Raw genomic sequence first — 13,618 nt, forward strand, 5'->3', positions numbered from 1 at the left:
GCTTCACAGCAGAAGAAATAGCGATCCTACCTTCAGGATGGTGATTTCCAAAAACGACCAGTCTCCACCAGAGAACAGAGGGAGCACCTCCAGAAGCCTAGTGGAAAACAGCCCAGGGGAAAGTCTCAAGAGACGCTGTCCTGACCTTGCCTGGAGCCAGCCTGCTCCACTGGTCTCTTCTCAGCACTGATCCCCCACAGCAACCTTGCCCAGGGTTGCACCTACCAGCCCTTTTGCTAATCCAGTGATCTTTGTGTGCATGTCTGTTCTCACTTCCAAGGGCATAAAGTCATGTCCAGCTAAGAAGTGGCAGTGGGATACTTCCTCATCTTTATATAAAGGGAAGAAGGTGAAAATATACAACATATTTTTTTAGATTTCCCTTCTTGCAGGGTTTTTTCTACTCTATTTTCATTTACTTCTGCCCATACCTCACAGCGGATGGCCTGGAGCAAAGGCCTCAGAAGCTGTAAATGCTGTGGTATATACCATGTGGTATCATTACCATGGTTTCTTTAATGCCTCATCAGTCTCGCTGATTAGTGAACAGACAGTGAACAAACATATTTATGAGAAGAATAAAAGCTTTCAGTCTAAGCAAAAAAGAGCAGTCATATACCACTCTTACTGTAAACAACTGTAAGCTCCATTATTCCTCCTAAGAGGAAATTTTCTTGAGGAACTTTTAAAGTTACACAAACCAGAAGACAACAATGACAGTTCTTTCCCTTGGAAGCACAAAATCCCTCAGTGTTCTCATTTAAGTACTGCACATGATGACATCCAACTGGGTTTTACCCTGCAATTCACTCGCATTATCAGGGATGTTCTGCTAAAACAACTGGCACATTTTAGATGAATAAAGAGGGAACTTGTCCAGTCATCTCAAGCTGTTTGTCAGTTATGGAACACTTCATTTTCTAGTTCCCTATAGCAGCTCAAGTTAATTTGTCTTCCTCTTGACTCCAGTCAGCATGCGCACTTTTTTAAGGACGCACAAATAAAAAAGAAAAAGCTATAATAAAACTTGGAGACACTGATCCTGCAGAGAGCTGCTAGGAAGAGGATAACCAATAAATGAGGAAATAAATATTGCTCTGGTTCCACTTAAGAGGACAAGCAAGTATAAGTATGCAGCAACTCTGAGGACACTTCACTTTGAATTGACCAGTGTTCCTTGGGTGTAAATGAACTCATATTCTTGTCTTGTTTAGTTTTAATTTCAATTAAGAATAATCTATTTAAAGTAAGTTGTGCCATGAAACAAGTTTTCTGTCCCTCCTTAAGCCACCTATTCAGATCAAACGCAGAACTTGTATTAGAAAATACAGTAGAAAGGTCCAAGGGAGAATTATTTCCTTGTGGTTTGTTGCTGCCTAGTATTAAAACAAAGTTTTGGGACTGCCGTTGCCATTTGAGAGTTTCAGGTTCCAAGGTGCCACCAGAACTATCAATTGGAAAAGTTGTACGTTTAAGGAATACCTTTCTCTCAGTTTCAAAGTACTGTTAGTCTGGGGTGGTTTGAAAATGCAACCTGCAGGCAGGAATGATGATATACTGGTAAGTGTTGTGTTGCCTGTGTGGCCTCAGATGAATACCATTCTCTCTAAAACCAAAGTAGTCATACTTGCATACCTTCCTTACCACCACATTGCTATCACTTGATTTTTCATTTCATCCCGTTGGAATAGAAAATGTATTCTACTGGGCATTGGTCAAATGTATTCCCTATCTCAGAGGTCTTAAAATCAAAGACAAGATGTATGACCCTATGAAAAACAAGAGGGAGCATTTGACCAAATAGAGATACATGTAAAAAAACCCAATACGTTTAGTTATGCGAACTCACTTATATTCATAAGCATGTGGTTCATTTACTTACCACATATGCAACACAGCATGGTTTACATTTAATACTTCCTTTAAAAACTGTTTTCAGTAGCTTCAAATGTGAAAGTAAGAGCAGAATAGAGAATTTTCACATTTCCATGCCAGAAAAAACCTTTTGGAAATACATTAGGCAAAGCGGGTCAATGTTGGGTAAATCAGGACATGAGAACAGTGACCGATGTGGTGGCTGTGGAAGGACCAATGAGTTGGGGTAAACAGAGGACCGCAGAGCTTAGTGCTGCATGGCTGATGCTGTGCGTGTTTGCCAAACTGCAATCCAAATTGATCCAAAAGAGCATCAAAGTAATGTCCTTGAACTACTAACTGAGGAACATTTCCTCAGGTAGGAGGTGAGGGGGGGAATAGCCAATCCTTCCCTCCTTCCACCCAAATGTTTTTCATCATCCACATCTTTCTATTAAAAAGCTACCTAGCTGATTCTGGTTACAAAACCAGTTACCATCCTGTTTAGGCTACTCGTAAAAGGAAGGTTCCCAATGCTTGCCACCCTCTTACGCCTCTGGAGCACTACCCCAGCAGCTGGAGCTTGCGAGCTGCCTCCAAGCACCTACATCTTTCCTCGGGGACCAGGGTAATTTGAGGGTGGCTATAAGGTCCCACCATTTTCAGAGCCTGCTGGTGAGGTGAGTTAATGAGGCACCGTCTGTTGTTCCCAGCAGAAATAGCAAAGACACCACTGATCTAGGGCAGCAGCTCTCAGACTTAACTGTTCACATCACTGCTTTAAAACAGAAAAAAAAATAAAGAAAAAAAAGAGTTGGGGGCGGGGGGGGAGCTCAGGCAAACTCCTCTTTCACTTCTTGAAGAAGGGGCACAGCTCTTGAATCACTGGGTGCACAGACTGGTCTGGAGGGACACTATCTGCTGGAACTCATTTTACCTTCTTAATTCCCAGGAACAAGTATTTTAAGGACGGTATTTTGAAGATGTGATAACACTGCACTCGCCCTTTCACAGCCTCTCTTGCCTATGGAGATCTTGAAACCAGCAAAAGATAAGACAAAAACAATAAAAATCTGAAAACAAAGCCAGAGGCTTGATCAGAAAATTCATTACATAGTCTGTGATTTAATACTCAGAACTACAGGAGATTAAGTTTTATTTGCCCTCCAGGTTCAGCGGGAAGAAACCCGTAGTGCTAACCAAATCCTGCGGCGTGCAGAGCCAGCCTTACAAACCCGGGGCAGAGCCCGTCCCTGCCAGCCTCGGGCTGTCTGTGCCGGCATGCTCTCACCTGCGCTGCCGGCATTTCCCTCGCCAAGAAATCCCAAGTCCTCAGCCCTGCACGTGTCCCATTGTAAAGACGCCTTTTCTAAGGTTTAAGACAGCTTGTTGCATTCAGCCTTATCACTGAGCACGGTTAATCCGGGACATGTTCACAAGCACTCACACTTGTGCTTCCGTGGCAGCCAGGCACAGCACCCATACCTATGTCCCAAGCAAAGCTGCCCAGACAATTCAGCTTTATGTAGCTGGCGGGCTCAGCTGTTACAGGGTATTACTGAGACACAGCTGTCCTCACAGAGCAACAACGCACGTGTAGAATCGGACAACAGGTTGTGGCGACAATAAAATAACACATTATTGTATCCAATTTCCCTATGACTTGAAGGATTTCCCAACTTTCCATGCCTGCTGATGGCCTCTTAATATTTAGATACCCGTGTCAAGAGAGTTACAAAACCAATCTGTTATTGTGGTAAGTGATGAACAGATCTGCTAAATGATGCAAGGCTCCGCTGACTTTTAGTTATGCTTATGTAACTCCCTAGTTTCACAGCTGCTAATAATTAGCAGATGACCTGCGTAAGTGCTAGACACACACAAAAAAAAGATGAGAAAGGAGAATCCTGCTTCATCACTTCAGAAACAAGCTACCAAAACAAGAGTAATTATTCTTTTTTAAAAAAAAAAGATCTGCCATGATTTTCTTTCTCTCCTCTCAACAGAATTCAAACAAACACAGCATAACGAATTCAGCATAACTTATAACTGAAGATCTGAATGGTGCCTTGTTCCTAGCGTTTGGATTTGAAACACAGATGCAGTTAACTCCCAGCTTAACTCCTTCCATGGTAAAATGCTGATCTGTGTTCTGCTCAGCTTCCAGATTTTAAAAAGTTTTCTTCAAGTAATTTTTTTTTTTAACAAAAAGAGATTCAAACTTGGATTCAGTGTACAGCTTCCTCTGCTCTTTTCCTCTCTTAAAAATAAGAGATTAATTGTTATGCAGCAAACTGGGAATAACATCACTTTCTAAAAATTTCCTTTGCAGCTCTTGTCTTTATTTCACCAAATTCTTTTCCAGATCTGATGTTCTCAGTGTTTCCTGAAAAAGTCAATGCAATAAACTGTTCTTCAGTACTAAAAAACCCTATGAATATGACAGATAAAGAAAAAAAGAGAAAGTGATCTTTCAGAGGGTAAAAGTAGTCTCTGTTGCCAAGTGACCTGAAAGTAGTTGAGTAGGGAAAGGAGGTGGTTTTATGCTTAAAGACAACATCTTTGAGCTACTAAGGCACTGGTCTGCCAGTCAGGAGATTTATGATCCTCTCCCAGCACTAATACTGACCTGCTGCTAGGAGACTTTGCCCAAAGTCCCTTCCCCACACTATGATTCTCTATGCACTCCAGTTTTCGAAGACTTTATTCAGACTTCTCAAGGCCATTCTGGGATATTTTGAGACCACTTTTATTCCCAGATGTTCTGGGGACAGACAAAAGCAGTCGATCTTATCCAGTAATGCAGAAACATAGCATACGGCCAGCTGGAAGGAACGGCTGGATCTCATCTAGCTCAGAGCAGGGCTAGCCTGGCTTAAAGCAGATTGTTTGGTCTAAAAACTGGACTCGAAAAGGCCCATCTCCATGGACAGAGACTCCACAATCTCTCTGGACAACTAGTTCCAGTGGTTGGCCACCCTCACCATGGAGGACCCTACTGGCAATTTTCATAGGAAGCAGTTCAAGGGACAGAGGAATGCAATTTCTTCTTAGGACTCACCCCTAGTCCTCTTAAGTCAGGATCCAGGAAAACTCAGAGAGAAGCGTGCTCCACGCTGCCTGCTCTTCGTGGCAAAAGGATTTCAACACTCACACACAGCATTCACCAAAAATATTAAAGGGAGGGAGGGAGGAAAAGGGAATCACCCCATTTCCTGAAGTTATCACAAGAGAAACTTGCACAAGCTATTTTGGGCTCACTGAAGCTGCTGAGAGCATTTATTTTAACCTCTGTATAACTTCTCATTAAAGAATGTCCTGTAGTTTCTTCAGCAGGAAAGATGGACTCAAGTTCAGCTCAAACAAGGAGAGCCCTCTCACGAAAACATGCACTGGAGGACAGGAGGGCCCTTCGCAGGGACTTAGTCCCAGGAAGGAAGCGGCAGGAGCTGCACGCATACGCGCACTGGAGAGATTAAAGATGATGAGTGTCACAAACAGCTTAAAGCTTAGAACTTTTGCTTCTGCAACATTAGTACAAATTTATAAGAGTTACAAAATTATACATTTTAACTCCAAAGTGTACTTATATGTAATTGGAACCAAATGTTGAAGAACACCAAGGAGGTTACAGCAGAGTTAAGTGTTACAAAACAGACTCTTGAACTACTCCTTGCGCTTCCCGTTTATCTCCTTCCAGGAATAAGGAAAAACTTTCTATTCCGAACTCCTTTGATCTCTCAGATTTAGACAAAACTGCTCCCTCACCACTTGCGTCTCCAGCCTTAGAGACACTCTTCACTGATCTTTGTGAACTAAGTTGGACGAGACCCAAGGACAGCTGCTCTTCCAGACCTGCCTGCCTGCGAGGCTGAACAGCCGCCGCAGTATCTTTCAGAGCCCTGATGTTCAGGGTTATTTCCACCAAGAAAAAGAATCTTTTCACAATTCAGATATCACTTACAGCTCAGCAGCAGTGGCACAGTGCTTGCAGAGAATCACAACAGAGTACTAATGTAGTAAAGAGTTCACTGATTTCCTTCCCCTTCCTCCTCTTCAGATATCTACACACATGCACACATGGAGCTACTGCTATGTGAGAGCACCACACCACTATCATGCTGGTCACCAAAAGTGTCCAAAATATTTTAAATGAAACCTTCTACTAAAGCACGATTCTAGACATCTTTATTAAATTTAGTTTTTAATAATCCCTTGTCTGGGCTATTTGCCAACTAACAGTTCAGCAGTTATTCAGTAACAGACAGATTTTCATGTAAATCTTTGAAGCGAGGAGCTAAACAAGTAGGTGTTAATTGCACACCCAACAGCATGCAGAACAGCCAGGCGCCTTGAAGATTTGTGGCTACTTCCAGTATCCTCATCTTTGGTACTACCAAGACCTGTTCTACCAACCCAAAACTTAGCTATCTCCCCATATAAAGAATGCTCTCCCCACCCCTATGCAAAACCAGCTAGCACTATGGATTTTGAACCAAGATACTCGACAGTCCCTTTTTATAACAGATCCAACAGACCAAGTGCACCACACAAAGAGGAGAAAGCATCCTCATTTGAGCCAAGAACAAGAGAAGTCAGTAGAAAGAACACAAAAGCATTTAATTAAATTTGAATTTTGATAACACTTCATTGTTATGAAGAAGCCACAATTAAGATTGTCCAGAGGACGGCCACGAAGCTGACTGGAGGGCTGGAGCACCTCTCCTATGAGGACAGGCTGAGAGAGTTGGGATTGTTCAGCCTGGAGAAAAGAAGGCTCCGGGGAGATCTAATTGCAGCTTATCAGTACCTGAAGGGGGCCTACAGGAAAGCTGGTGAGGGACTGTTTATCAGGGAGTGTAGTGACAGGACAAGGGGTAATGGGTTCAAGCTGAAGGAGGGTCGACTTAGATCAGATGTTAGAAAGAAATTCTTTACTGTTCCAGTGGTGAGGCACTGGAACAGGTTGCCCAGAGAAGCTGTGGATGCCCCATCCCTGGAAGTGTTTAAGGCCAGGTTGGATGAGGCTTTGGGCAACATGGTCTAGTGGAGGGTGTCCCTGCCTGCAGCAGGGGGGTTGGAACTAGGTGATCTTTAAGGTCCCTTCCAACCCAAGCCATTCTATCATTCTTAGATATGTTTACCATGGCAAAAGTATAAACTTTAAAGAAATCCTCCCTTCTCCATTGCATCACTATTTCCCATGGCTTCTACACATAAGTCCATTATTCAGATGGAAATTCAATGTACTTAAAAAACACAAAACATTTCTAAAGGCTACTGCATAAAGACATTCCACTAAAATGGATATATACACCAAGAACAAATATGTGCCTCTAAAGGAAACCTGTAAATTCCCATCCTCATGTCACATTTGTCAGACAACACCAACATACACTCTTTTCCTTCTCCAAGGAAAGCTCTGTGTTTATACAAGCAAGGCAGAAAACTACTAGCTGCTAGTATGTAGCGCCCAGTAGGTAACATAGAGCAATACTGCAGTGCATTTCCTTTGGGTAGAAACACTAAGGCAGCAGCAGAAGTTAGGACACAGCTAGGGAGCTTAAACTGGTTTAATTCCCATTTGCTGGGCTGAGCGATCTCTAAGCAGGAAGCAGGGAAGAGGCGGCACAGAGCTGATCCAGGACAGTTGTACAGAGGGAGTAGCTGCTGCTCCTCCCCTCTCTCCTTTTCCTGAGGTTTTTAACCCAGATTGCTGAATCCTTCAGCAATTCAGTGTACAGCACGACCCCATGGATAACCGGCTGAAGGAAGAGGGGAAGGAGCAGGTGATCAGAGATAAGAGAGGGGTGGGAGGGACAGGAGCAGAGGCAGAAATCCCTAAGCTGCCCAGGCCAACACATAGGGCAGGGCTCCAGGGTGGAGCCCCTGCCCCAAAAAGCTTGCACTCCAGTCAAAGCCAACCACAGGAACTGGCGTGCCTCTCACTTCACATTCTTTGGAAACTTGCCTTAACCAACTATGGAAACAATAATTTCATGTACAACATGGAGAACTACACATTTGACAGGCAGATGCTAAGGGCAACATCCTGCTCAGCCTGAGGTCCAAGGATGCTGAAGAGCCTAGTACAGTGAGGGAGAAAGACACACATAATACCCGAGGGGTGAAAAGCAGCACTTTCTGGAGGAACAGTAACAGGGAATCAAGAGATACAATCTGGTATTTTAAGGATATTTGCTCTTGCCCTAGCTAAACAGATTTTTAAACAAAACTTGTGTACATATAAAAAGCTTTTCCTTTTCCTCTCTCTCTTCCCCCCCCCCCCCATTCTCTCTCGTACTCTCTTCCTGAATCTCCCTTTCTGCGTCTGTCCTCCCCTCACGTGCTCCCACTGCACGGAGGGCAGAAGTGCTCTGCAACAGCTGTATTTCCTCCTTGTGTGCTCCTTCCCCTCACCCGCTCCGGTGGAGGGGAAAGTACAGGCCAGCTCAGCCTGCCCCGTGCTTCGCAGCGCTCGGGGAGCTGTGCTGCCAGAGCAGATCCCTCCACGGCAGCGCTGACATCCCTCCCGCCTTTACTGAGGGCACGGCTCCCAAGCGGGGCACGCTGTGGGTAACGTGCAGAGGCCAAACAGATTTCTTTTTGACGTGGCCTCTTGGGCCTCTGTGCTGTGCTCCCAGGTTGGGCTTGGAAGAGCTAAGGGACAGAAGAAACAGAGGGAAAACTAGGAAGAGAATGAAAAAGGGTGTGAACAAGGAACAAAACACACTGCGTATCCTCTGGGGGTAAAGACAACCCAGAACAGCTCCTTGTTATGGCCCTCTCTGGGAGGAAGCCCTACAAGAACAAAAGAGCAATTTAGAAGTACCTCACCGTGGGTTCATGAACAAGCACACCCTACTTTTGTGACAGAGACAACTTCTGTATCACTTTTGTTTTAAATCAGAGGCCTGAGCAGGGCACGTGGTAGCAGCTGAAGAATATGTACACAAGGGATAATCCTGCATTGCAGAAAGTGTTTATTAAAAGATGAAGTGCAGCCATTAGAGTAGCAGAGGCAAACAAAGGGGAAGACAAACTAAAACTTTTAAGACTGTTTACTTGAGGTTCCCAAACCTGACTCCTTCGAAAAGCCCCCAAGAGCTAGCTCAGACGGCAGAGACCTGCTCCAGTTGCCGCCACCATGAAGCCTAACTACAAGGTTCACCTCAACGTTTGCTGCAGATGAAAGCACTAGAGGGAGGAAGGCTGCAACACAGACACCTGCATGAGCTAGCAACCATAATGGCGCCCTGCTTGGGTGCCACTCACATGGGCAGCGGTGCTTCCCCCAGCCCTCCCGGCATGGCTCTCCCCACCCTGCTATGCCAGCAGGATTTCACACCCTTGGCTGTCCCACAGCAGGGATGGACACGGATGTCACCAGCCACGTCCCTGGAGGTCGGGGCAGAGGCACGGTCTGAGCTGCCAAGAGGGACCAGGGGCTGTGTCTGGAGGCCAACATCACCATCCTCCATCCCGGGCACACACCCAACCCCGGGGAAAGTGAGGGGGAAGCGGGAAGGGATCCCAGCCCCACGAGCGCGGCTTCGGAAGGCAGGAGGAGCGCATCCCAACCCGAGACAGAGCAGTCTGGAAGAAAAGAAAGAAAGAAAGAGAAAATAGGCACGAAGCGAGACTCGGCTCCCGGGCAGGGGCAGCACTGCCCGCCCCGAGTTCTCGCAGGACGCTCGTCCCGCGGGGCCGGGGAGGACCGAGCCGCCCCAGCGCAGCGGCCGCCGCTGGGACCGGGGCCCGGCCCTGCCCGCCCCGCACAGACCCCCTCCCCGCCCCGCCGGGATCCAAAGCCCCGTCCGCCTCCCCCCGTGCGCCGCCAGCCCCGGCCAGGCCAGCCCCGCCCGGCCCCGCGCCCCCTTACCGCGCTCCGGGCGGGCTAGGCGGCGGGACGGGACAGCAGCTCCCGCCGGCACTCCAGCCGCTGCGGCGGCCGGGACATCTTGGGCCGGGCGGCTATTTATAGCGGCAGGAAGCGGCGCGGCGCGGCTCTGGGGCGCCGCTCCCCCGCCGCACATGCCCCGGCCCCGCGGAGCGGAGAGGGGGGTGGGCGGGGGCGCTGACAGCCGGCCCGGCGGTGGGTGGGGGGGTGGGGTGGGTGAGTGTCTGCCCCCGCTTCCCGGGGTCGTCGCCCCCGGCTGGTAGAGGCGCGGCCCGGCTGGCGGAGCCAGGCTTCCCCGCGGGGCTGCTGGTGAAGGCCGTGCCCCCTGCCCGTACCTGCGGCCCTCCCGTCCCAGGTGTTCCAGTGGAAGTTAAAACCAGTCAGAGTTAATGAGATAACCGCATTACAGGGAAAGGTTTTTCAGGTCCCCAGGTGCACGGTGAACATTGGTAGCTTTTGCAGGGGTTCGTCCTGTTCTCCAAACTCTCATCAGTCCCCTGCTTATACCCATTACCCGCACCAGCAGCTCCACTTTTCGGTTGTGCCCGCTGGCAGGGAGTGCCGGAGGGAAGGGGTGTGCTGCACCCTCCTGCTCAGCACTGCCCCGGCCTCCTGGGAAAGCTGCAAGCCCCTAAGGCCGTTAGGCAGGGTCCCCTCTCACCCCAGCTCCCGATGCTCTATTTGTCCGCACAGCTCTCAACACGCTTCATTTTCCTTACCTGCCTCCGATGGCCTTGATAGCAGCCAGCAGGGGAGGGGTAGTGGAGCTTGGGGAATGGCAAGGCAGCAGGCAGAGACACACACAGTGGAGTAGAAGCGTAATTAAACAGTGGGGAACAGGTACTTGCTTTTTCTCTTTTAAGGTTTGCAGTATGCCGAGGTGTAGAAAGGTCAATTACCCCTCTCTACATGATGCCCCAAAAGGCATTTGTGCTTCTTACCTCAATTAACTCACGCAGAGATTGCTTTGCCAGACAAGCAATAGATTCTACTTCCTTTTCCCTCTCAGTTTGACCAAGTTTTCTAAAAACCAAACTTCTGTTAATGCTTTTGGGTCCAGCACTGAGGTCTTGAATGGAAAAATGCCCAAAGTATATGTAACAGAGTAGCTTGGGCAGATAGGAGCGAGATTTGAAGGGCAATAGCTGTGTCCTGAGTGCCTATTTGAGCCAACGCATCGGTCCCACGTGCTTTTGTCTTGGTAGGATTTCACATTTTGGAGGTATTTTGATGTTTTTTGTTTACTCCATGCATGAACGTGGTCCAGCCCAGCGGCTGCATAACACTGTTGTCTAAAGTACATGAATGTACTGAAGAACTTAAATATGTTCTTGATTCACTTGTAGCGACATGTCCCAGCAAGGTCAAAGACTGAGTAACCTCTGTGCTGAGCTAACCTGCTACAACTTACTTTCATGTTTTGACCAGGAGATGACCAGCTGCCCAAAGACACAGCATTATGGTGAGACACGCTGTCCTACTGGCAATGGCATTACTGATTTGCCTTCAGTGTAAGGTTTCAAACCTTGCCAGGCTTTTATGTAGGCAATAATTTCTCTGTTTCTGTGTCATTGCATGCTTGGACCATTGCAAGATGGACACAAAAACAGGTACAATTTTTTTCTCTCTACCCTCTTTGGACCCATGCACACAACCTAGATTAGCTTGCAAGCAAAAATTATGGAGCTCACAAATGGAAGAACTACAGGTACTCCGAGTTTACTGTCTTTACAGACCTGAAGCTCCCTAAAGAGGGTCACAAATCCACATGCCGTTCCTAAGCACGGCATACTGCATTTGGGTCATTGATTAGCTGAAAAGTCAGCCAGGAGTCAAACAGCTTCCTCTTGAATATGTACTGGAGAAGTACCATGTGGGGTGTTTATTCCAGGCTCCATATGGGATAAATAACAAACACCTATACAGATCTGCTTGGCTGTTAGAAGTTGGGAAGACATGCTGTGGTGGGAGATCTGTGCTGGGATGACAGGAATCCGTGACAACCCTTGCTAAGCAAGAGTTCCCCCTTTATGGGGAATCACCAAGTGACCCATCATCACTGCACTGTGGTGGCCTACAAACTGCTTGGGACTCCTGCCTGCTGGTCAGTCTGGCCTGTCGCATGGTAACAAGTGAAATTGTCCTGTCCTTGTTGTAGATAACCCACCTACAGCCAGTGGAACTCAGCAGGGCTCTTGGAATGAGCATGGAAATGGTTGCTTGCAGGTTGGCTGTTTTGTGCATCTCTGCTGGTCTTTCATACTGTATCAGGGACTGAAGTACGATTGTTTTAGAGAATCCTTTGCAAAACCGTGCGTGATTGCCTTGTCTGTAGTTGGGATTTGATTTTCAGAAAGGGAGAAAGTACTCTAGAGCTTTGTTAGAAGCCAGTGTCTGCACAACACTCATCTGAGAGGAGCTTGGGAGACTTTGTACCAACTTCACAATTTTTCAGGAAGAAAAAGAAGGGGGGAGTTTACACCCAGGAGCATGCCTAGGGGCATGGAGGCTGTGCTACACTTTGTCTAGCACTAGTAAACATATGAAAACGTGAGGTCTTGCAACTGGATCCAAGCACAGCAACCTTCTAAAAGTGTCCAAAGTCAAAAGCATTTCTGATGTGCTAAACTATTGGTGACTTTAAAGGCGACATCCCACATGCCACCATACCAGAAAACAAACTTTTCAGGAGGTAATGTGCTTCCTTTCTCCAATAGCAGCACAGTGTTTATGCACTTCGCAGGTCCTGTGTTACACATACTCTCTCACCCTGCTGTCCCTACCCACTGTGGTTTGCTTCAGCTGTGGAAACAGGAACTGCTGAGTCAGCATGCTGATGAAACTCAAGCTGTTTTCACACATCTCTGGGGAGATGGCAACAGCAAGGAGGTTGGCGGCAACTTGTATCCTGGAGAAAAAACAAGTACTTAAATTGTCTTAAAATTGCCTGAAACAATAATCTGATTTCTTAAAAAACTCTCAAACTGAAGGAGGCTTTGGGGCCCAAGCACTAGTTGCAGGTGAATGATCACACCTGGCATACACAAGCTCATGATCAAGCATTTAGCATTCAGTGAATGTCATTTTTTTGCTCGTTCTGTGGATCAACTCAACTACGTTGTACCAAGCTGAGATGCAACTGACTGGATAGACAGAATAAAGCCATCAAAGTTCTCTCATCTGCCTGGTGGCAATGAAGAGCAGCAGCCTGTTCTGGTTAGACTCGCACAGAGGTGAAATTGCTCCCTTGGAACTGGTACAAGGTAACAGACTTTTAAAAATTCAAATAAGCCCCTCAGAAGGGTCAGGTCTCCTGAACAGAGCAAGTGCCATAGGGAAAAGAGATTTGGGGGTGACTGCATCTCCGAGAGCAAAATATCCATAGCACGGTAGAAAGTAGCTGAAGGGATGGGAAGGGGAAAGTTAATTGCCAAATTGTTTAAAAATTGGAAAGAGAATCAGACTGAAGAAGATGGAGATGCTCCAGAGACCTGTTCTGTTAGGGACATAAATAAGGTGTTATCAACAAGCTCAAAGTGAACAAAAGCAGCTTTAATAGCAAGAAGATGGCAGGTAAAAGAGGGACAAGTGCTCAGAGTACCATCAGTGTCAAAGCGACACCTTCCCGCCCAGAGGCCCCTGGTCTGCCTTCAATTCACTGAGGTTTGCTTACTTCAGCACCGTGGTGTTTGCATTTCATTATTTTTTACACTTACTAGAGAAATTTAACCGTGAGCGCGTGAGGCCTGTTTCTTGTTTTGCTTATCATGAGAATTGTTAGTCAAAGCTCAGAGCCAAAATTTGCCCGTTGAAGGCAGCGAGGCAGCAGAGATGCGCGCGCGGGTCGCATGAGTGTTATGCAGG

General features: G+C 47.0%; 1 protein-coding gene across 3 annotated transcripts in view; it reads right to left on the bottom strand.

Annotated features, from left to right (window-relative positions):
* WIPF1 (WAS/WASL interacting protein family member 1) overlaps positions 1 to 9,902 on the bottom strand; it is a 53,263-nt gene extending 43,361 nt beyond the window's left edge. For 2 of the 3 annotated variants that reach the window (XR_008577613.1, XM_054829763.1), the window contains exon 1: positions 9,737 to 9,902. Coding sequence is in view for 1 of the 3 variants with exons in the window: in XM_054829763.1 (XP_054685738.1) it covers positions 9,737 to 9,890 (154 nt within the window). In the remaining 2 variants the exon portion in view is untranslated. The remainder of the gene's footprint in view (positions 1 to 9,736) is intronic. The other variant, XM_054829764.1, reaches the window with a different exon arrangement.
* Positions 9,903 to 13,618: the final 3,716 nt, after the last annotated feature.

Source organism: Grus americana, chromosome 6 (genome assembly GCF_028858705.1).
Source record: "Grus americana isolate bGruAme1 chromosome 6, bGruAme1.mat, whole genome shotgun sequence".
NCBI lineage: Eukaryota > Metazoa > Chordata > Aves > Gruiformes > Gruidae > Grus > Grus americana.